Genomic DNA, 23,910 nt, shown 5'->3' with positions numbered 1-23,910 from the left:
ATTTGCACTCTCGATCCACATATCTACAGTTGGGAGATTGTATCTCAGCCACTCCGCTTTCCTTTCTTCTTATGCTATTACAGTAACATCTAAAACTAACAGTGCACCTGATTAGCAAACTAGTGACACTGATAATGAGCATAATGGACACTGTAATGTAATAATACAATTGAAAGAGTTTAAATTGGACTAGACTCGTCGCTGAATCACGTTTTCTCCAAAGAAGTGGGGGACTTGCTGCTAAATCGCGTCACTGCTTCACGTTAAGGGCAAAAGATGCACTGTTTTAATAGTCAACTTCCGGTAACATCTACGGGACCAACAGTATCGACCGAATTATCCGGCAGGCCGAATTAAGAGGGGGGGCGCACGCAATATAATGTAAAGGCCTGTAGAGCTTGCCTTCAAAGGATGGAAATTTATTTGCAGTTAATGTTCACCGTCGTAAAGCACGACAGCGTTTTATCGTTTTTGTCCTCCGTGCTGTCCACTGTGTTTGGCATTCGGCATTTCGATCGTGAACGACTCCACAACCATCGCGAACGAGGTGGTGGCTCACGCCTACACCACCGTGGCCTAGACTAACCACTTCGCCAGTAAAACACGTTGTGGGGCTAGTTGGTGCATATAGCTTTCAAAAGATGAAGCGGCAACAGTGACGGCACATTAAGAAGGAACAAAGACAGGACAAGACGCTACTTGTTAAACAGTTGCAAGTAGCGCCTTCCTAGCGTGCCGTCACGGTTGGCGCTTCATCTTTTGAAAACCATTTCGCCGATTCGCTCTATGACGCACGCAAGGCTCCGAGGCGCCGAAAGCACGTCACAAAACTCTCTTGCTGCTAACTTAGCATGAAAAATAACTTCCTCGTTTAAATCAGCATTTGCGAATAAAACGATAGAGGCTAACGAAATCCGAAAGCGGCGCGTCGTCGTTTTTTGATGGCAATGGCGATGACGCTGGATCGACGTTGCTAACGCCCTGAATGGTTTCACGTGGGAAGAAAGTCGCGCATTACATTAGGGCAAAAACTGTAATCATTGTAAGTTGGCGTTCTCGCTTTGAATTTGCCCAAATGCATGCGAAAACTGGTGCTGATCGTCATACTTTTGGCTGCTCCGCAGCATACAACAACATGCTCTAGCTGCCCGGTGTTGCTATACAAATTTTCTTGTTTTGTCGCTTGTGGTACGTCTACTGCAAGGAAAATCACGATGTTAAATGTTTCGCTGTGTGTACTGTCCGACTTTTGTGGTGTCAGCGTGAGCGAAGCCTAAATTATGCCAATTGGTCTCTGAAACTGTCCCAAACTAGGCGCTTGCGTTTCAGGATCGATGCATTTGTAGTACGCGTCGCTGTCGTCCCAACACTTCAATTAAAGAACAAACACGGCCATATGAACATCCGAGCGCCGGTTTGTATGACGCGCATTAAGTACTATAATATACACGTTGCATCACGAAGTGCACAGCCTGTACAGTTTGTATTCTAATATGAAAAAAAAAAGTATATTTTCACTGTAGCATATGCACTTGCACTGGTAGAATGATTTGTGCCTTGGTGCACAAACTAGTTCAGACCGAAGGTGTTCACGGTAGCGAAAACACTGCAACACATTGCTTGACCTCATGGTGTCGCAGTTTTCAAGCAAACGCGTAGATATATGTTTACGGGTAGGCTTGCCGTGCTCTTGCTGTGGTCTAACAGCTTGTTTGTATATAACACTTCTTGACATTAAAATCAGACACCGAAATCAGAGGCGAAAACTAAAATTGCCAATCAATACATTCGCCGTTTGGCTCGAACCAAGTAGGACAACCATGCAGGACCGCTACACTTCTAAACGTTCCGATCGTGCGTGAGGTAACAGTGCCCCATGATGCCAACTTTATGTTCTGCACGTCGCATGGCACGCCGCAATACTAAATAAAGAATTAAAAAAAAAAAAAGCCCGTAGAACTTCGCCATGGCTTCGTGGCACAACGGCATATCGTAGCAAAACCAGAACCATACGCACCGGAAGTGTGCAGGCAACCTGGCGGAATCGACCGATCAAAGCGCCGGCGGAAATTACACGCGTAAAGCCGACACATCCGCCTGGCGATGGGTTCAAGACCCTTCAAGCTAATCTGCATTATCTTGCAGTTGTAGAAAGTTGTAGCGGACACTTGTGGCGTCTCGGGCCAGCCCGTCGTGGTCGCCGATTCCGCGTGGTACACGTGTCCACGAGAGAAAAAAAAAAATAAGTACTATTGGTAACACGTGGGCGCTCGAGGCCCCCTCCATGACTACTTCGGCTGGCGCCCATCGCGCAGGTAAGCACGCACTGGAACGAATGCTGCGCAGCGCCTTATCTTCTACGTGCTCGGTATCGCCTGCCGCCGTGCCTAACACGTTGCGGTCCGTGCAGATCTCTCGCAGTCGAGATATGTCGGCTTTCGGCCGCTGGCGATACCGTTTGTGTTGGCCCCGGCGAGTAAAAAAAATTTTGGCTCGGCAGAAACCACAACAGGCGAACGAACGGCCACTTGTTGCGTTCAGGCTTACGTCCCCGATGCGTGGTGGGCCGCGTAAATTCAAATTGGTTCCTCTTTTGTAGAGCGACCCGTATGTTGCGAGGCGGCTTGCGTACGACTTCAGGCCACTATAAGAAAGCGTTTGCTGTTGATCGACGTTTCTCTGCGCCGATCGGCACAAATCGCGTTTCGGCCTTTCTTTACGTAACCTACTAGCGTACGCCGTTTTGTTTTCAACGTCGTTCGTGACGTTCCTTTTTTTTTTCATTTAAGCTAATAAAACGGGTCCTGCCTGGCCGAACTAAATTTTGCGACAAGTTGTTCGCCTGAAATTTATCTCGAACCGTGAATATGCGATGCCAGTGTATGTTATTCAAGTTTCCTTGCGTCGTTACTCGGGTAAGTCACTCTCTGTTAAACAAGCGCTGCATGCCCTTCTAGCGAGCAAGAACGACAGCGTTAATCACTAATGACTTTCTTATGAAAGTGCCAAAAAGGGATTTGAAAAGAGGGGACAGAAGTGCGGCGTTTTTATCGTAGGGCGTGCATAACTGGTTACGTGAAAACAGTCCATCTGTAAGCATATAGCAACACTGTGCGATGACTCATGCACTTATTGGAACGAATAACTAGTTCGTCTCGGCAGTCTGCGTCTCTACATGTTGGAACTCTGACACTGGCACGTGTTTGGTTGGCACATGTAGCCACACATAATTCATAACCAAGCTAGGTCATCGCTGCGATTGCTGAACTGAAACTACAAGTGGCCAACACACGAAAGGAGAAAGAAATTATACTCAGTACTGTCCGTAATATGGTGCTTGTGCCCTTCTTTGGTATGTCATGCTTACATGCGCAGTACTTCTTAATGCACTTGGCATTGTTGCTGCCAGTTTTGTTGCATCTACTTTAGGTGCAGATGATTTTTCAATGCTTGTATCCTCATTTTCAGTGCCTTCTTGTTAACCTCGCGGAATCTTTTTTTTTGTGCGTAATTTTCAGCAGTGTCATTTTTCTTTTCATTTCTTGTTCATGTAAGATTAAACTTGAAAAACAAACAAAAAGCAGCTCTTCTGCACTGTCTGACACAATGTCATCTTCCGTTCCAGCACATTAAAGTGTGCTACAGACACCTTGGCCAACCATGCTCAACGGAAGCAGCAAGTCACGCGAGACACTCAAAGAGTTTCTCCGGAAGCGGGTCGAGTCGCACCCGGGCATCTCCATCCAGAAGCTGACCGGCCACCTGTCGCAGCTTCCCGCCGACATCCGCATGAAGTACGGTGGCAATGTCGATTCCATTCGCAGGGTGCTCGAACAGTTCCCCGAGATCTTCATAATCCGCAACCACGATCAGGTGCATGTCTCGACTTCGAAGGCCTCCAGCAAACAGGCTGGAACGTCGTCGTCTGCCGGGGGTAGTGACGATGAAACCACCACGTTAACTGGCGCGAAAGGAAAAGTGTATCGGCTGTTCAAGACTTACGGGTTCATTTCTGTGCAGCATCCAATTAGCACAAGCGTCTACTTCAGCCTGCGCTCATTTGAAAACGGACAGCATTCGAGTCTACTTTCGTCTGGCCTTCAGCTCGGTGATGGTGTTGTTGTTGATGCCGAGGTGGGTCCCAATGACTGTGAGGCCAAGTTTCGCGCTAGCCGAGTGTCGCGTATTAAGGGTGGAAGCGCAGCTTCGCCGTCTGATTCGTCGTCGCCAGCACCACAGACTACAGTGTTTACACCGCTTGTGAACAGAATTGGTGCCATAGAGACCCTAAAAGATGAGTTTGGTTTTATCAAATTGGAAAAGGAACAGGAATGTGCATTTTTTCATGCGGCCGAAATAGAAAGGTATCTTGGGACAGCTGTGCCTGCGCTGCCAGAAGTGCTGGCAGTCGGGGACAAAATTCGTTTCGATGCCGACCTCAACAAAAACACGACCGCGAGAGCCAAGTGGGTGGTGACTACCATACACAACATACAAAATGTGCCTCCATGCAATTCTGGAAGTGAGACTGAAGGCAGTGAAATCGCTCCAGGCACCATCATCAAGCGAGACGGACTGATACAAATGGTTAAACCTGAGTTTGGCTTCATCAAGTTTGGTACTAACTACCGTGACCGTGCCTTCTTTCACCTCAACAATGTAGTGATGCCTCCACGTGACACAATCAAGAGCCTGCCCGATGTGTTTGCCATCAATGACCGAGTGCACTTTGAAGCCAAGCCGAGCCAGAAGCCTTCTGAGAAGGTCAAGTGGCAGGCAACGACAGTTTGGCTTAGTGAGTTTGGGTCTAAAGGCGATGGCCTTGATTCCGCCGATGAAAGCGGTAATGAGGTCTTCCTCTCGGATGATGAGTCGGACATCATGGACCTGATACAGGAGCGACTGGCTGCTGACACTGACAGTGAGACGGAGGATGACATTCTAGGTGCCGGCTCGAAGCTACCTTGTGCCTCTTCGCACACAATAGTTGATGGACTGAAGCAGTACTTGCAGGGTCCTGTTAGCCCTGATCTGTTGCCAATATCAAAGGACCCGAAACATTTGTTCAACGACTTTCACAAGGATGACGGCTTTAGCCAGGTGCCCCAGGCAGTTGAGCCATCCATTGTCATCTTCCGTGGTGCCACTGGTTTTGTGACAAACGTCACAGACTATAGTGCTACTGTAGAGGTCCATGACCAAGCATGTTCCGTGGAGTCGATGAAGGTGGATTTCCTCAGTAGTGTTTTTTATCGTGATGGGGCGCTGTGTACAAAGGGACTATGTCAAGTGCTTGGCAAAGGAGACGCAGTGGCGCTGGACTTCATGGTGGGGAGCAACGGACCGCATGAGGAGGTGCGGTGTGACCTGGTGTGGCAAGGGTTGCGGCCTGAGGGTGTCATTCAGATGAGTGCGGAGGAGTTCTGTCGTCGGCTCAAGATCAAGGTGCCCCCTGTGCGTCACCGAGGGTCCTTGTATGAGGACTTTCAGCGGGAAATGTAAGTTGGCATGCCTTATATGTAGATGCCTTTGTCTGTGGCCCGACAGTCTTCACTTATTTTGGCTTCGCTGATGGTGTAGCAATGCTTAGTGCACCTGTCACAGTGGCTATGTGGGGGACAAGGTCAAAGTTCGATTCGCAGCTGAATTCGATGGGTCTGAATGCACGAACATGTGCTCGCCATGCTGTGGGGGCACATTAAAGAGTCCCAGTTGGTTGGGAGTTCACGTGGAGGGTCCCTGCAATGAAGTCTGTTATAGCTTAGGAGGTACTTTCTGTTGAAACCCTTAATTTAGTTGTTTAATGCTGAGGGCACAGGTGAACTGCTCGCGATTGTTTCACAGGTTTTAAATGGGCACTGAGACATTTTTTACAGATCACTGCGCATCACATATGCACAAAAACAGCATAGTTTCATGCTTACGTCAGGTTATATTACATTGATGCTTTGGGGTGTAAAAGAAGAACCAACTTTACTGTAATATGCCAACCAGCCCGGCAAGAAGCTTGCGAGTTTGTGACTGGTATCACAAAACTGGCTCGTGAGCATCCATTAATGTTTGCATGAATTGAATTTACAACTCCTAAGGTACTTGTTTTGAAGCAGAAAAGTTTAAGCATATCGCTAATAGTGCACTGTTGTAGAGTGGGAAGTTGCGAGGGTGGCTTTCTTGGAACCCTTAGTTTCTGCAAATAACTTTTTTGGGGATCTGCGGTCGCAGGAACGAGAATTTTGCAGGTCCCCGTGACCTTACACATGCATTCTGCAGTATCAAGGCCCAATTCATGCAGGCATTATCCACCCTGTCCCATCCCGGCACTGGTGTTTTTCAAGAGAGAGTGCTTCCTTGTCGGTTTCTCCTCAGCAACGTGATATTGACGACATTGGCTGATGCCCTGAATGTTGCTGGCATCCCATTTTTGAAGGAAAACCGTTGCGGAAACTCTCTCCCCTGACAGATGCCGATGCCGTAACGGTAGGGTGTGTGATGTCTACGGGGATCAGGCCTAAGGGGCGACACCCTCAGTACGCATGGCCTTCTGCATGCGTGCAGACATGCAGAAAACTGCACACGCTGCGCACAGGCGCACAAGTTTCGGTTTACACTGGGTCCTCGTGAACAATGTAGACTGAAATTTGTGCACGTGCGCGCGACAACTGCAGTTTGCCGCACAACCACATGCGTGCGGATTGAGCGTAAGTCACCCCCAAGGCCGGGCACTTGCTGTGTCCTTTGCACAAACACGTCTGCTCTGTTTAAGCCCACTTGAATACTGCCTGTTTGAGCAAACCCTTGCTTAGTAGAAAGCTTCTTGTCACAAAACAAGGATAATAATAATAATTTTTCTGGGAGCCCACAAAGCACCACCCACTTGCTGCAGCCTGGTCACTTCACCAGTTTGGTTACGACAAATAGATTGCACAGCAGCGTAGTAGTGTCGCAACTACTTAACTTGTGAACCAATAGACTGATTTCACAGAGTTCAGAGTGCATGTGCTGCAGCCCTGCTGGTGCCATGATGACATTAAGTAGTCCTTCCTCGCTGCTTGCCCACTGTACTTGTGTACAACAGGGGGGAATGCCAAGGGCATTGCCTTTGGGAATTTTTGCAGTGAACTTTAGGAGGAAGACACGTGTCTCACCAACCCGGCTCCTGTTGTAGAATCCTTTTATTCTCACCTCTCTGCCTTTTGATTTTCAAGGCTGAGTAGGTTTATGATGCAAACACAACATGCTTCTTACCAAGTATTGCTGTACGTGGCTCCAGTAGGGAGCCAGAGTTGCGTCTGTGCTTTCCATGTGCCTCTTGTGCTGCCATTCGCCGAGCGCTGCCACCTGTTCAGAAAGCAACCATGTAGTGCGGAGTAGCTCCCACTAGGGCGCATATAAACAAAGTAAGTAACACCACAGTCAGAGTAAGTAACACAGTGAGTAACACCACAGTCTGGCACTTTCTTTGACAAACAACTTCCAGATGACCGCTTCCAAAATTATTGTATTGTTTTTCTTTTTATGAGAAAAAAAATAGCATGATAAACAGCTTTCTTTCTTAGTATTTTTAATTTGTTCAGGGTTGAAGCTGTTTAGCATGTGATTTGCATGTGTTTCAACGTATGGTGCCACCACACTGCACACCACGAAGGATCCAACACTACACGATGTCTCAGCACATGCTACAGGGTGTTTTGTTCAGAAGAAATAGAAAGACTACCACAGCTTGTATGTATTAAGATTTCAGTAAAGTCCACAAGACCTGGTAGGGCAATATTGGCTCGATATCCCAGCATACCCCATTTATCTCAGTGAACAGGCCATACTTCTCCCACCTTCAGTGAAAGTCAAAATTACAGTAGCTCCAATTCCCAAGAACATGCATCCCGAGTGCAACAAGGAAAGGTGCAAAGCACATTAACAAGACGAACACATTCAATGGACGTACACTAATATCCATAGGTGCTATACGTACTACACGGATGCAGCTGCGTATGCAGAGGCGACTGAGCAGCACTACCAAAGGAGGTATGCCCTGGCAGTTGTGGACATGATCTGCCAGCAGCAAATAGCCGTGTCAGCACTGGCGGGATCCCCCACCTTGGCCCAAATGTTAGCAGTGGTGATCGCACTTGCTTATGCAGAGCATTCGCGGAGAGATTCTGTCGTGGTCATGGACACGGACTCCCAGGAGACATGTCGCATCTTTCTCATGGGGCACACGACTGTGGCTAGTCTCGCGATAATCCCCAAATCCTTCACCCACCATCATCGCCTACCTACTCTGGTGCCTGGGCCACACGGTTGTAGAGGGGAACAAACAGGTTAACGCATTAGCTTGAGGGTCTACTAAATGAGTGGCCGCGTCCTCCTCTAACCCCAACCACTCGCACTATCACGAAATCACATCAATTTAAATGCCAAAGACGCCCTTGCTCATTAGCGTGGAGTCTGCAGAAAATACCTGCTGCCTCACTCACAACTTAGTGGGACAGAGGCTGCCGATTGGCTCAAAATGCAGACTGGGGTATCTGATTCGCTGTAGGGCCAACTGTTCTTGGTTCGGTGGCATAGCCATCCTAATACATATAACCTAAGGGTGTATTAAGCGCCCTCATAGGCCAAGTACCAGTAACACAATGGAGCAGTGGAAGGCACAGCTCGCCCGCTCCGACCTGGCAAGACAAAAGTCCTTAATTAGCCAGGTCAGGCAGGCGGGAGAGGCCAGTGGGGCGGGCCCTGGACTGGGAGGCTCCAGCCAACCCTCCTTAAGCTTTTTTCCTGTACAGTAAAGTTTCTATGTATGTGTCCTGAAATGGTCCAGATAAAGCAGGTAGACCACGGGGGTCACGCAGGTCGATCATGATCAGTGATGCTGCAACGAGCTTGGCTGCTTCGAATGTAACGTGTGGCTTTCCCCGACAACCTTGGTTCATTTTGTGAGCAATATTGCAGACCGTCTTAAGATTAGGCTCCTATAGGGAGCACATAGAGTAACTCTATCATAATTGCCCTTCAGCTAGTCCGCTGAGGTCTGACAACATGTGAAGGGTCCAGAAAAGACTGCGGACAGGAGTGCAGGATTGTTTCTTTATTTGTGGTTTCCTTGCGCTATGTAGCCCTGTAATTTTTCCGAAAGGTGATTGTGACAGTACATTCTATATGACATGCGTGATCATTTAAAATATGTAGAAAAAGATGGATGGTTCTGGGGCCCAAAGTTCTGGGATTTGGTGATGCCCGTGGCGCTCCGAGAATCTCGAGGCTCTGTTCTGGGACTTTTGTCCCATCATCCAAGCACCAGATGCCCGCATTGTCTGCTTAGGTATTATTTTGAAGCCTGTTAACAAGCAAACTAGACAATTGGCAACCCCTTAGTTTTGCAGAGATTGCTTTGGTGGTGTAGATACTACTCATTTTATAACTAATGTGGCAAAAGTGAAATCTTATCATAGTTGGCCTTTAATCACGAAATGCAGCAAAGTTTTATAGGTTCATTTGTGTCACAAGAAAAGTTAGCATGTTGAGCTTGCATATCCTCATTGCCTGCCAATGTGCAGTGAGGACGTCAATGGTCTGGTAAACAACGAATGTTATTCTTGGTGAAGCCATCATTGCGTAAATAAAAGCAGACACAAGAAAGGCAAGGCTGAACAACACTTCTTTGTTTTATTTGCGCTACAATAGCTTCACCAAGAATCGACCAACTAGCTCAAGAACAAGTTATCTTGAGTGAGTGTGATCATTGGGGGTGTACTAGTGGAGAGAACATCATTAATGCGCTTTTAAAAAGAAAAAAGAAAAAGACACGTATTAATACATCACATCTTTAATCTGAATGCTATTGATAACCTTGAATTTTGTTTCAAGGGGATATAAAATTATGGCCTTTTAGCGAGCGCAATTTTCAATTTCTTTAAGCAATTTGTTGCATGTAGGATTTATTGTATATTTTTTTATTATGGACTGTGGGGCCCGGTTGCTAGGTGACTGATGTTCTGACGAGCAGCAGGTTGCGCGGCTGACTCTTAGATCTATTGCGATCGGGGTTGGAATGCCAAAACGTTTGTGCACAGTGTTTTAAGTACATGATGTATGTGAGTGTACATAATTAAGTACAAGTACCCTGTATGGTTAAAATTAACCTGAGCCCCCTGCCATAGTCATACCTGCCAACTATCACAAATTTTCGATAAAGTTTACAAGTTTGGACTTGTTCTCCAGTTTTTACAAATGTTCCAAGTTTTATTGAAGAATAAATCCCGTTCACAAAATAGTTTCGCCTGTTGGTCTCTGACCATACCCTTGGAAGTCCTGTGATGGGGAAAGGGCACAAGAGAGGGGTACCTGCTTTGGGCGAATTTATTTGGACAAAAAAGTATTAAGCAGGCAAAAGCAGTAATCGCAAGATCTCTGAAAGAGTCGCTGATCTACAAAATAAGTTAACTGCCAGTTTGTGCTGTTCCAAGTTTGCTGCTGCTTGCATGTCGTCCCTAAAGGTAAATTATTGTTAATAAAGTGCATTTGTATACTGCAAATTCTGTGTGCTCTGAACAAAAATGTAAAAAGTGCATACTATCTGCCCTCTGTTATAAACTATCTTGTCCAGTTTTCAGCAATAACACGTAGGGAGATTGCATGAAACTGGACGCCTTCTGTAGGTCTGCTTTGAAGCATTGTTTGTGGCACAAAGGATTGATATTCCGTATCACCTCTGCTGCTTTATTGGAAACGATGAACTGTCTCAATTACTTCGATATCTTCTGTCCTAATAGGCAGGAGGCAGGCCACCGCATGTCGGCGCACCCAAGTGTGTCGGACATCAACCCGCACCGGCGAAGAAACAATCACAGTCCACCATCTTTTGCACCAACGTCCAGTGAAGCATCGCCATCATCACCATCGGGGAGCATTCATGGGGACCATGCTATGCCTAATGGCATTTGTGGTGAGTTTAGCAAAATTTAGCCCTCAGCCATCTGCAGTGAAGTATGGATACTCTATAACTGCTGCGGTGGCGTAGTGTATGCCACGTGTTTTTGTCCCGCATGAGGTCGGATGCTTGATTGCTCATGACGGTAGCCAGCATTCCGATGGGTGCGAAATCCGAGTAAAGCTGTCGTTGAAATGTGTGCATTCAGAGTTCTCAAATCTACCTTTTGCGTTCACAGCTGTAATGGACCGGGATGGTCCTGGAATGTTGTACTCCAACGTGTTCACTTTAGCTGTGGAACCGGCTGCAGATTTGCGCTAGCTAGTTGGACATATTTAGACTAACAGCACGAGCATAAAACTTGAACACCAGAAAAGAGAAGGGGCAAATATGCTGCTGACTTTCAACTCGTTTTTAAAGGTACACTTAAGGGAAATATTACGTCAAGCTAAAGTGATAGATTGGTGCTAGAGAATGTAAGGCGCCAATATTATGCAAACGGAGCTTTAGCAGTCGAGAAATTGAGGTAAATCCAGGACACGATTGGAGACTCCCCCGGGACATTCAAATACTAACCTGATGGCGAAGGCACTCCTCAATATAAATCTGTCACTAGTACTCAATCACTCGTAATAAAAAGATAATTGTGTTGCATTATACAGTGAGAGATAATACGACTTATACAGTTCTATTTTATTTTTAGAAAAAAGAACTCGTTGACGTTATCCTTGGCGAAGATGCCCCGATTGAGAGGTTTCATTTTCTCGCCTCTGAGCCGCCCGCGCTTTCGCATTTCAGTAGTTTCATTATTGCGTAGTTCTGTGCTGGTTTTGGTGGCTTGCGAAACTCGCACAAACTGCAAGCAGCAGAGAATGCCACATCCGTGTGATGTCGCGAGATCCCCGAATGGTCCATGCCACTTGACCAAGAGCAGCTGCAGTGGGGAATCCAATTCTCTGTCTTGGCTCGGTTTCTCCATGGCTGCACATGTATGTTTTGCTCAGAAAACCGTAGCACTGCCTGTTGGGTGGCATGTCACTCATCAACGGCAGTAAAGATCGGTGATGGTGTATGCAGTGACATGTCACCACTTCCTGCTTGAGTGTGGGCGACTTGAATTGTGCTAAAGGTATTCAGACCCTTCAGATGCAATTTCCTTACACACTAAGTCTTTCCGTCTTGAATAAAGCACTGCGAGGTTTCTGGAATGGTATGTTAGCAGTCCGTGTCAACTTAGTATTTGCCTTTAGTGTCCCTTTAAACTTGAAACAGCAGAAGTGGCATGACTCGGCATGTGCATCATGTTGAATTGTGTTTGTCTTGCCTTTCATGCAAATTTGTTCGTGTTACTTTTATATTTTTATTTCTTTTTTTATTTTTAAGGCTTATTACTTTTTAATTGTGACACATTGTTTTGTAGTTTTCCAGTAAATAGTATAAAAGGCATCTATATTGAAAAGAATAAACCACTTGAAAGTCAGCACCACTGCGTTTGTCCCTTCTCTTCTCTGGTGTCCAGGTTTTACGTCTGCATTGTTAGTCTAAATGAAGTTATGAAACGTTAGCTTTCTCTTTTCTATATATGTCCACATGGCATGCAGATTCATTGCGTGGATGGCAGCCCAGTTAGCGTTGCACAAAGTGCTTCTCTTGTAATTTTCAATGCGTAGCCGTAAGTACTGAGTGTCCTTGTCACAGGGCTGTGCAAACAAATTACCTGTCTTTAATTAATTGCAGTTGGAAATACTCTGGCAACCAGCTCGCTCTTTTCCAGCGACATAAGTGTAAGTACTGCATATTGATTTCAAACTTCCCAGCTCGTGCTTACTTGCGATCTGTTTCCGGGACATCTTTGTAGAGGTGCCCTTGCCTTCAAACTGACTTGGTGAACCTTTAGCATGCCAGTGATAGTGTGAGCAGTGGTTTACCCATATCAGTGGCCTACCAGCTTAGTGGTTACGGCACTATGCTGGCGAGCCGAAAGTCCTGGGCTCGATCCCTGGCCTCAGCAGCCACGTTTGGGGGGGCAAATGCAAGAAAATGCACGTGTCCTCAGGTTAGGTATGTGTAAGAACCCCAGATGGTCAAAAATTAGTTTGTAGCCCTCCACTATGATGTCTATCGCAGCTAATTAATTGCTTTGAGATGTTGAACCTCACATTTTGATTGGATTTTTGATGGTGTTCTGTTTTTTGCTGGGCCATCTGTTCCTTGTACAAGGAAGGCTTCAACATTTCACTTTATGAGGGGAAAAAAAAAACAACGGGAAAGGCCGCCCTCACCGATACTAAAGGATCCAAACTGACCGTTTATTTCAAGATAAACATACATTGTGTTTCGGCATGCATTTCCGAGTCTCACAGTGCAGTTCTCTTTATACTTCGCTCTGGCCCCTTTCCATTGCCTCTTTCCTGGATTACTATGTAAACACTCTGCAGTTGATAATAGACGTTTGGTTTTGCCTGTCTCGTTCCAAGGAATGTACATACATTCCGTTCCTATTGTAGCCTGTCGGCTGTGGCTGTGTTACAGGTGTATTTAAATTATTTACAGGAGCTAATTAGAATGCAGTTAATGGTAGGTGCTCTCTTTTTTACATGCTTTGTCTATTAGGGGTGTCTATCAGCTCAGTACCTGTGGTGGTAGCTCAGTGGCTGAGGCATTCTGCTGCTGACCACAACCCTGTGGTTACACTTACCAGCTGTGGTGACTGCACTATGCATAGGGGCGAAATGCAAAAAGTTGCTGTGTACTTAGATTTAGGTGTACAGTAAAAGCTCATTAATTCGGACTTCTAGGGATCGTAAATTATGTCCGAATTATCGAGCGGACAACAAAAACAATAAATGCACAACTTTCATCAACATACCTTTACTGTGCAAAGCAATCGAGGATGCTTGTCTGCTTTCGCACAGACACCCGCGCGGATACTGTTTTTCGAAGTCCTTCCAGGTGCTTAGCAGCTCGCATGCTGTCTGAAGTGTCCCAACAAAATTCTTCCAACACAGCGAGGGCCTCCGTGGCTTCCTTCACAGTGCGAAGGGGGCTGAGGCTGCTCCTCTCACAGCTCCTCTTCCTCCTCAGAATCTTCGCCGTGCAGCACGTCCCTGGCAATTTCTTCTTCGGTAAGCGAGCCGGCTGTAACAACGCCGTCATCAATGCCGACGTAATCAGCGAGTGTCACCGCTTCCGGCAGAACTTCTCCGAAGTCCTCGCAGTCATCTCCATTGTCGTCTAGCGACACTTCGTCCACTGCATCATCGCCAGGCTCATGCACAACGAAGCCACTGTGTCTAAAACGGTTGGCGACGACGTGCGCGGGCGTGTTGTGCCAAACGTAGGCAAGAATGTTGACCGCGCTCAAAAGATTCACGTCGTACTGCTTGCCGACTTCATGGCACAGGAGCATACGTTCCAGCAGGCGCCTGCGGTATTTGGTCTTGACATACTGAATACGCTTGTTCCACCGGTTGGAGGGCCGATGTTGTGTTCGGCGGCAAGAAAACAACTTCTATGTTGTCCAGTCCGGTGACACTGTTATGCGCACTACAATTGTCCAGCACCATTAACACTTTGTGGTTCTTTGCGGAAAACTGTCGGTCCAACTTCTGCATCCAGCCTCGAAAAATTTTCGACGTCATCCAGGCCTTTTTATTCGCTCGGTATTCCACTGGAAGAGCAGGCATGTTCTTAAAGCACCGTGGCTTTTGTGCCTTTCCAATGATGACAAGCAGCAAGCGCTATGTTCCTGTCATCTTGGCGGCTGAAAGAATGGTGACGCGTTCTTTGGATTTTTTGCCACCGATGCACGGATCTCCTTTCACGGTCACAGTCTCGTCTGGCATAGCCTTAAAGAAAAGTGCTCTTTCATCAGCATTAAATATATCATTTGGATCGTAGGTGACGATGTGTTCGAGCAGCTGAGCATTCTTCCAGTTGTTGGCAACGTCTTCATTGACAGCACCTCTTTCGCCGCACACAGTCTTAAAAACGATTCCATGTCGCTCTCTGAATCGCGCACACCACCCTTCTGATGCTTTGAATGCATCAATATGCATCATCAGTGCAAACCTCTCGGCTTGCGCCATGATGAGGGGTCCACCCAGTGGCAGGCTTTCATTACGCCAGTCGACCACCCATCGAAGCAAAGCCTCTTCTAACTCTGGATGTGCTGTTCGCAGACGCTTTCGTGACGCTCGGAACTTCTCGCTTTCGAACGCTTGAAGAATCTGTTCTTCATTTTTCACATACGTGCCCAAGGTACTTCTTTTCACGTCGTATTTCTTCATGGCTTCTTGTTGAGAGAGCCCGTCCTTCAGGGCCCGCAAAATTTCCACCTTGGTAGCCAAGTCCTTGGCCTCGTATTTCGGCCGCTTCGCCGGCGTTGCCATCGGTGGAGAATGCAGTGACACGAGCTTACAACAGAAAAGCACCAATAAAGTTCAATAACTGAGCTGCGCTAAATCCAGCGGTCCTCGGCAAAACAGCGTGCAAGGATGTAGCGCACCAATAGCAACAAAGCAACAGAATGGCCCCGTCGATAACACCGACACATGCAAAAACAAGGAAAAGATCCCACCCAGCCACAAGTTGAGCCAATTGGATTGGATTGGCCGAGTTTCAGCCACTTGATGTCAATGGTGATGCTGCGTCTGGGTATCACTTTTGTGTCGCGTTTTCGTTTTCAAGCCTTGGTGGCTGCCTGAAATCGTCCGAATTATTCGAGGTGGGCTGGAATCCGTCCGAATTAACGAGAGTTTCGTCCCATAGACTCTTATCTATAATTGTAGAAACCAGGCGCGAAGGTCGAATTATCGGATTTTCCGAATTAACAGAAGTCGAATTGACGAGCTTTCACTCTATATTGAAGAACCTCAGGTGGTTAAAACCAGTCCGGACTCCTTTTTTTATGTCATCCTTCATGACCCACTTACACAGTTTTGGGACACTAAACCATACTTTTTTTTGGGGCAGTAGAAGCCACAAATGTAAGAAAAGCAAGGCGGCAACATACTGCACTTGCAATACACCCGATAGTAAGCCACAGTGTTTTGTTTCTGTCATGCCTTGTCATTGTGCTTTTTCCCATTCACTGCGTAGGCACTTTGTACGCTTTGGCATAATGGAATCCCGTCTTTCCCGTTTCTTCTTTCTTTCTTCTTATTTTAGGAAAGTGTGCTTCGTCGTGTTGCCAGGATCATGGCACAAGAACTTCATGCGCTGCAGCAACAGGACCGCTTGGCGAAGGGTGCGGTTCGGGACGTGAGCACGCAGACTACAGAACGCGGTGTTCGTCCACTTCCGTGAGAAGACTCCAACACCAGGAGGACACTCCAAATCAAGATGGCACCGGTGGTCTCCCGCGTGCTTGACGAGCATTGGCATTACCGTCGTCACATCGTGCCTTGAAAAGTGGGAAAAAGATTTTGTGTAGTTGCCATGGTTAGTTGTGCCTTGGGGGAATTTTTGGTGTGACATTGAAACAGGAGGAACCTGGTTCCATGGGCCTGCTTCCTTTTTCTTTTTCTTCTCTTTCATTCCTGATGCAATTATCCCGGTCATGCGGTATTTTGCCCGCTAACAATTCTACGAGAACTAGTACTCTGTCACTGATGACTTATTGTGTTTGCAAGATTGGCTGCCTTCAGTGTTGGAGTTTGCAAACCGTAACTTTTCATGGAACCACTAACACCAATCTGTGTGTTCCACGTGAAGTAGCATGGTTTGATGTGCTTGTGCATGTTGTTTGCGAGGGTGTATGGAGGAGGGGTATGGTGGGGCATTTTTCAAGATAGGCAACCCCCGCTGTTCAAGTTGCGTGCAAGCAGTGAATTGAACCATTAAAGCGTTTCCTGCTCTGTAGTTCTCTGCTCTGTACTAATAAGCATGTAGTACTCAATAATCACTGTCAGGGTAATGGCAAATGAATAGTCCATAAAATGAGTAAGTTTAATTGCAGTGTTTTTCGCTGCAGTGTCAAAAGAGATGAGGATATTGTTCGCATGATTGGCTAGCGTTGCAATTGAAACTGCACATAAGCTGTTGGTATAAGGCGCTAAATTATTGCCAGCACAATGCACACGAAGTTGGGCAGATAAGCACATAACTTGTGACACTAACTGCAATCTTAAAAAAATGTTTTGCCAAGAAAGTGAAATTAGCATATTTCATAGAGGGTATGAGGTCATGTCAGGCCCTTTAAGTGCGTAGTTTACTTTATTGGCTGCTTTGGCATTTCGGATTTGGCATTTTCGGAGTTAGAGGAATGAAGAAATCTATTTATGAACTAGTTCTGTGTCAAACACGCACAAGTATATATTTCAAAATACTGGCTGACCTCAGTGTGAAAATTTATCTGAATGGGAAAGATGAAATAGGAGAAAGGACGAAATAGTAAAACATTTGATGAGCATATTTCAGTGTGATGTAGATATGCGTATATTTCACGACTTCGACAGCTGTCGGTGCTTTCGTTTGTTAGTATACTGTTAATAAGATGAGTGAAATATTCGCTACAGTTCGCATAAAATTTGCTCTCTTGTGTGCACATGAATGACAATATTGGTCACCATTTATGATGGCATTGCAAGCAGATAAAATTGGTATCAATAATATGTATAAACGTATCTTATGCGAAGTATTACTCTGCTAAATATAACTGAGCACGTAGTTTACAGTAGTAGCTCTAATCTGTACAACATTGTTAGCGATTCACTTATGGAATTAGTAAAATTTGGCTGCTAATGGTGTAATAGAACACAAGATTCTAAGTGTTCTGTGGTCACTGTCTTTTCTGCCCAGCCTGTTGTCTAGCGCTGTTTGCAGTCTGCGTCAAACCAATCAACTCAACAATGCGTTTTGAGCGTGTGATGAAATTACTTGATATATTTCATCTGCTGTAAAGTCATAATTTGCTTAACATTATTAAACGTGTAGTTTATAAATAGTGGCTGCTTTCTGTGTTAAAATTACTAACGAACTGCTTATACAATTATTAAAGTTGGCCTGCAAATGGTGTTCGATAACGTGCAAGTCTTAAAGGCTTCTTTGTCATCCTATCTTCTTTGTCCGGTCTGTTCGCTTTCACCATTTGCACTCAGCCGAACTTGATAACTTAGCAGTGCAGTTTGATGACATTGTTTGGCATTACTCGGCTATTTCTTTTTCTTTTGCTGTGGAGTCATACTCTGCTAAACAACAGGGAGCATGTAGTTTTTGATGCTGGCTGTTACCAGTGATGAGGTTTCAACTTTACTGTGAATGAATTGAGTGATGTTGATCGACGTGGAAGCAGGCGTGCGTGGAACCATGTTCCACCTTGTTCATCCTTTTTTTTTTCTTTTTGGTACTCACTTTTAGATTTTATTCGTGATAGCAGTCTAGCTGGCAGACGGTCAGGCCTTTGGTGTGCTTGTTAAACACGCTCCATGGCAATCCTCCCCGCACCATGTGCCAAAATGTGAATCGAACGATGAGGAGGCAGACGTAATTTTGCAGGCCAGAACGTTGAGTCGGGATTCCCAAATGTGCTTTCACACAACGCCAAGATCTTTATTGTTTTTGTTTTATTTTCTACAATGGGTGTTGTTATAGGCTTGCGACGTATATGGATTTTCTTGCTCTACATTAATTTCAGATTTGTACAGACTTCTACATTGTACAACATTATTGTTATTTTTTTCTTCCTTTCTTTTTTTTACAGAATGAATTTCCAAAGTGCTCAAGATTGTAAGGTTCCAATGATATGTGCATGTTTTTTTTTAAGCATTGACATGTGTTGTCTTTACTATGTGACATGAGAACGCTTGGGTGTTAAATAAAGGTGAAACCTCCATGTCGCCATTGGTTTATGCTTTTCAAGTGGCAGTAGGATCGCTGGACTTGATGCCATGGGCGCTCATTAACATGCATACTCGCACATTTAGATGTTCACTGACACCATGTCTGCTCACACTTACTGTACTTATAGAACTCAGCTTATTTTTTATTTATTTTATTTCCAGAATACCTGCGTCACCTTGAAGGTATTATCGCAGGGGAGATAGTTAGAGAAAAATATATTAAATCGTTCATAAAAATACGGAAAAAATAATTAAAGTAACATCAATGTGGGAGCACACAATAAGGGAACATCTTCAAGCTCAACAGAAAAAGAAAATTAAGGCTGTAGTGCGTTGTCACAAACGCAGGCGGGAATAAAAATCGTGATTATCAGATATTGAAATGCACTCCTCTAGGGTACGATCAGAGATGGTTGTTCGGCGCGTTTGGCCTACTCCGCGCCGACGTCGCCAGCCGCGAGGCGCGGCCACGTTTTTGGTGACGTGAAAATGACGACATACTCCTGTAAATCCCTCCCACCGAGCATTTCGTCTGCTAGACGCCGAACCCGACGGGAGCTGGAAAGTTTGGAGCGATCATACGGCTTCGCATGGCGCGTCTGGTGGATTGGATTGGATCCAACCGGCGGCTGTGGCATGGAACGTTTGGATCCAATCCATAGTTTAATTCGAGAAAATGGCGCTTCCGTTGGGAACTTAGGTTGTTGCGCTGGCGTTTCTAGAGGAAGGAGGAGAGCGGGTGGCGGTGCGAAACGCGTTTGAAGAAATGGCCGAAATTGAATTCCGGCGTCGTTTTTGTTTCTCGAAACAAATAATTCGTTGGTTGTACAGTGAAATCGACCCCATCGTCGGTGCCAGCGAGCCACTGGAATGTTGTCGCTGCCTCTTGAAAAGTGCACCACTCTCCCCGTCGTTTCTTTTTCCTTTTTCTTCTTGCTGTGCGAGACACCACCTAGGGATGACGCAAAGAAACTAATAGTTATAAATTGCAGTAGTCACACATACTACTATTTGAAAACGTGTTTGGGCTTGAGAAGAAAAAATACATTTCTTTAGATAAATATTTCATTCATTTGGAAGACGAGAAACATTTCGTTTTGTAGTATACTGTCTGCAAGCAGACGACAAACGACGGAAGTAAACTTCTGGGGAGGTCACCGCTTCTTGATTGGCTGCTCTCTCCACCCCGTTGTCACAAATTTTGCATACTGCCACTTTGTGACGTCGCAGCAACCGAACGGAACGCGTATCACACAAAATATCTCCGATCGCGCCCCTGGTAACCAGTTGCAGACTGTCACAGTTTGTGGAAAAAAAGAGATTTGGCGAAATGGTGCGTATTGCAGCACCTTCTTTGAGTGGGTGAGTTGAGTCGAGACATAAGTTGGCTCCGACCGGTAGTTGCGGCTATCGATGCCTCTTTGATTGCAGAAAATACGGAGGAAGATTTTTACTTTGTTTTTTGGTGATTAATGATTCCCATCTCAGCAATACTATAGAGTGATACTTTTTTTTATTTATGGGGTTTTACGTGCCAAAACCGCTTTCTGATTATGAGGCATGCCGTAGTGGAGGACTCCGGAAATTTTGATCGCATGGGGTTCTTTAATGTGCACCTAAATCTAAGCACACTGGTGTTTTCGCATTTCGCCCCCATCGAAATGCGGCCACCTTGGCTGGAATTTGATCCCGCGACCTCGTGCTCGGCAGCCCAACACCATAGCCACTTTGGAAGGGTTGTAATTATTGGAGACGAAGCGTTCAGCCCGATTTTGAAGTTCTTCTATTACTTGTATCAAATAGTCTGATATGGGTCCCAAATCTTAGAGGCATAATCAAGGATAGATCTGACATGCAAGAAATAGTGTTTCTTTGGATGCCGATTTGAGATTTCTACGAATAAAAAACACTTGCCTTAGATACTGACTGCTGGATGTGTACATTCCATTTAAGTTTTGGCAGGAAATAAGCACCAAGATACTTGCACTCTGAGACTGTCTTTAGTGTTATTCAGCTTTGAACTGTGTTTCACGTTCAAATTTTTTGTTGGAAAAAATGGATGTGATCACATTTATTAATATTCAGGTTAATTTGCCAGCGTAGACAGCAATTTGCTATTTTATCAAGGCCCCGCTGCAAGAGCGTTGTATCTGATGGTGAATTTATTTCTCTGTAAAGAACATAGTCATTTGCAAATAATTTCAAGGGTGACTGTATGCCATCTAAAATGTCAATATATATGAGAAGTGATAGTGGCCCCGGGACACTGCCCTGGGGCACTCCTGAAGATACAGTTGTGTGTGATGAACCTCACCCATTAAGAACCACATACTATTTGTGACCATATAAATAGTTAAAAAACCCATTTTTGGGTGTTATGTATGTACAAAGATGTTAATATTCAGCAAGTGATGAGAAACTGTATTAAATGCTTCTTTAAAGGCAAGGAATAGCGCATCTACGTGTTTATTCTTGTCAAGGGAGGTACCTATAAAGTGTTGGAATTCAACTAATTGTGTGTGTTGCACGAGTAACCATTACGAAAGCCATGCTGTGCAGCAGTAAAAAGGTTAATAGATTCAAGGTATTTAAATAATTGACTATACAGTATATGCTCGAAAACCTTGCAGGATACTCAAGTAATGGATTTTCGATTCAAATTTTCCAACAGTTTCTTGTCTCCTGATTTAAAGATGGGATTAACAACCACAATTTTCCAGTCCGGTGGAAGCAACCCAGTCTTGTACGAGATTTGAAATATAACACAGAGATATGAGGCAACAATGCCGTGACATTTCTTTAGAACATAGGATCGAATTCTACCACAACCCATAGATTTAGAGGTGTCCAATTCCAGCAGAAAACAGTCGATACCATGTACATCTATGTTTATTTCAGGCATTTCAGGTTAGAGGCATAGTCGGGAGAAAGCGATGTGATCGCGTCAGTCACTGGTTCCTCTGGAAACCCCTATTTAAAGTATAGATGAGAAAATCCAACCTTTTCAACATCTGTCGTTATAGCAGTGCCATTCGACTATAGGGCGGGAACTGTAATGTCATCGGTTCTACCTGTTTTTATATATTTCCAGAAAGCTTTAGGTTTTTTTTTCCAGATCTGTCTTTAATCCGGCGAAAAATAATTGCTTTGCTTTCTTTATTCCCAGTTTCAGTGCCAGTTTCTTTAAGTGTTGGCGGTTGAGTGAAGTGTTGTTATTACAGCATTTTTTGTACATGCTTCTAGCTTTCCGGATTAGTCTACGCATTTCAAGATTGAACCATGGTTTATTTTTTTTTTCTTTAGCTGCAGGAGTTTTACAGGAACATGTTTGTCTAGCAGTCGTAATATTTTGTTGCTTATGATGCTGTAAAGTTTTAAACTTGGACGAGTTGGTTCATTCTACAATAAAAATGCAGTGCAACTGAGAGAAGGAGAAACACCAAGCTGCATCAGCCCTTGTGATGTAGCTTTGTGTTTCTTGTCCTTGTCTTAGTCGTGCTGCATTTTTATCCAAGCCTGCTTATGAGTACCCACTCACGTTCTACTTCACTTCCACTCAAGCTCACCACTGCTCACTCACGTTCATACTTGCTATGTGAGTATGAACTCATGCTTTTCAAGCGCAAGTGTGAATATGCCGACCTATGCTCGATGAATCTGCTTTTTTCATGTGTGATGTTTTGCTGCTTTGCTAGTAAGTGCCAAGCTTTCTCTCTGGTCCGACGTATAGCGTTAGTAACGTGATTAGATATGCGAACACAGCAGGCAAGAGCACTTTTTACCTTGAGTTACCAATTTATGCAGTACAGTCGACGTCCGATTTTGCGGATTCTTTGGGGACCCTGAAAACCACCGATAAATCGGGCAGTCGGAGAACAGAAATGAATGCCTGCCTTTTACTGCCCTCAAGGGCTCAAATCGCCACAGGCACGTCCGAAGTAGCTCTGAAGGCCCGCCAGTACACTGAGGCATATCCGTGTTCATTGTGTGGCCGGAGGTGGCAAGTGCACATGTGTATGATTAAGGGTTACACACACGCACACACACTGCATATAGGGACAGTTGTCCCTTTCCACTCCTGGTATGCTTCACCGCAATGCACGGCATATGCTTCACCGCGCAACACTACTGTATTGCGACGAAGCTGACTCGGGAACCGGTATCGTGCAACGCGTCGTGCTTACCAGCGATGTTCCGTGCAGAGAATTTTCCCTTTTTCGGGGAATTTTCGGCCACACTTTTGGACGAAAGGGAATCCTTGCGATGTTGCAGGGAATATTAAGGTTGATGAAGTAAATATTAGAAAATATTAGAAATTATCAAAATGGCGGTGGTAGCGGTTGGGAGTAATGCCGTTTCGGACCTGCGCGCTCACAGCAAGAAGTCCGGAATATCGGATGGCGAACGGTTATTGCGTGCGAAAGTTCGGATGTTCTTATATACATTGAGTCTATGAGTGAAGTGGCGGTGCCGCGAATGCGTCCGAATTATCGGTCCTGTCCGAAATATCGGTCGTCGGAAAAGCCGATCGTTGACTGTATTCCCCCCTCCCCAAATTTCTGCACTAGCGTAAAGCCAGCGCCCTCCTTGGGCCCGGTCAATTGCGTGCCCCCCTCCCGAAAAAAAAATTATTAGGTACGCCATTGCCCAAGACGTAAACTAGTTGCATCAACAGTGAAATCGGACCTGAGGCGGTTGAACTGCGGGATAATTCTAACGCAGTGGTGCTGCCCGCATATACGCGGCACAGCGTAAACTGGGGCCGCGAAAGTAACGCTATTTTTTTTCTGCTATCCGGATCTGAAACCCAGTGAGGCTTTGAGCGAGCCAGGCGAATTGTACAGATTTGAAGCATGCTCACCTGCTGCCGACACCGTCACGTGACGCGAACGCGGTCCAATGGGAGCTCAGCAGGGAGGCCCGATAGCGCGAATGAAGAGCCGACAGGAGACCGTTGCCATTTTGCCTAAAAATAAATCTGTAGTAAACAAAAAAACGCACCTGCAGCTAATGCGTTGCCATTCATGCGAGTGCTGCTTGGGTTTCGTATTGTTTTGCCGAGAATCTTTCCACCGTGCGATACGAGGGAGAGCCTGAACTTGGTAAACGTCGCGGGATCCTCGCACGGAGCTTTCCGTCAAA

At 45.5% G+C, this 23,910-nt stretch overlaps 1 protein-coding gene across 3 annotated transcripts; it reads left to right on the top strand.

Moving 5' to 3' along the window:
• Positions 1-2,058: 2,058 nt before the first annotated feature.
• LOC142557454 (uncharacterized) lies at positions 2,059-18,765 on the top strand. Of its 3 annotated transcripts, XM_075669313.1 has the most exons (5): positions 2,061-2,315; positions 3,626-5,498; positions 10,770-10,942; positions 12,665-12,711; positions 16,097-18,765. In XM_075669313.1, the coding sequence occupies exons 2-5, from the start codon at positions 3,661-3,663 to the stop codon at positions 16,232-16,234; spliced, it is 2,196 nt and encodes a 731-aa protein (XP_075525428.1). In that variant the 5' UTR covers positions 2,061-2,315; positions 3,626-3,660; the 3' UTR covers positions 16,235-18,765. The 3 variants fall into 3 exon arrangements, with proteins under 3 accessions (XP_075525426.1, XP_075525428.1, XP_075525427.1); XM_075669311.1 differs by lacking the exon at positions 12,665-12,711 and having other exon boundaries at positions 2,059-2,315; XM_075669312.1 differs by lacking the exons at positions 2,061-2,315; positions 12,665-12,711 and adding an exon at positions 2,349-2,915.
• The last annotated feature ends 5,145 nt before the right edge of the window (positions 18,766-23,910 follow it).

This window comes from Dermacentor variabilis, chromosome 9 (assembly GCF_050947875.1).
Source record: "Dermacentor variabilis isolate Ectoservices chromosome 9, ASM5094787v1, whole genome shotgun sequence".
Classification (NCBI taxonomy): Eukaryota; Metazoa; Arthropoda; class Arachnida; order Ixodida; family Ixodidae; genus Dermacentor; species Dermacentor variabilis.
Note: the sequence above shows the minus strand (reverse complement) of the source record. Positions and strands in the feature narration are given on the sequence as shown.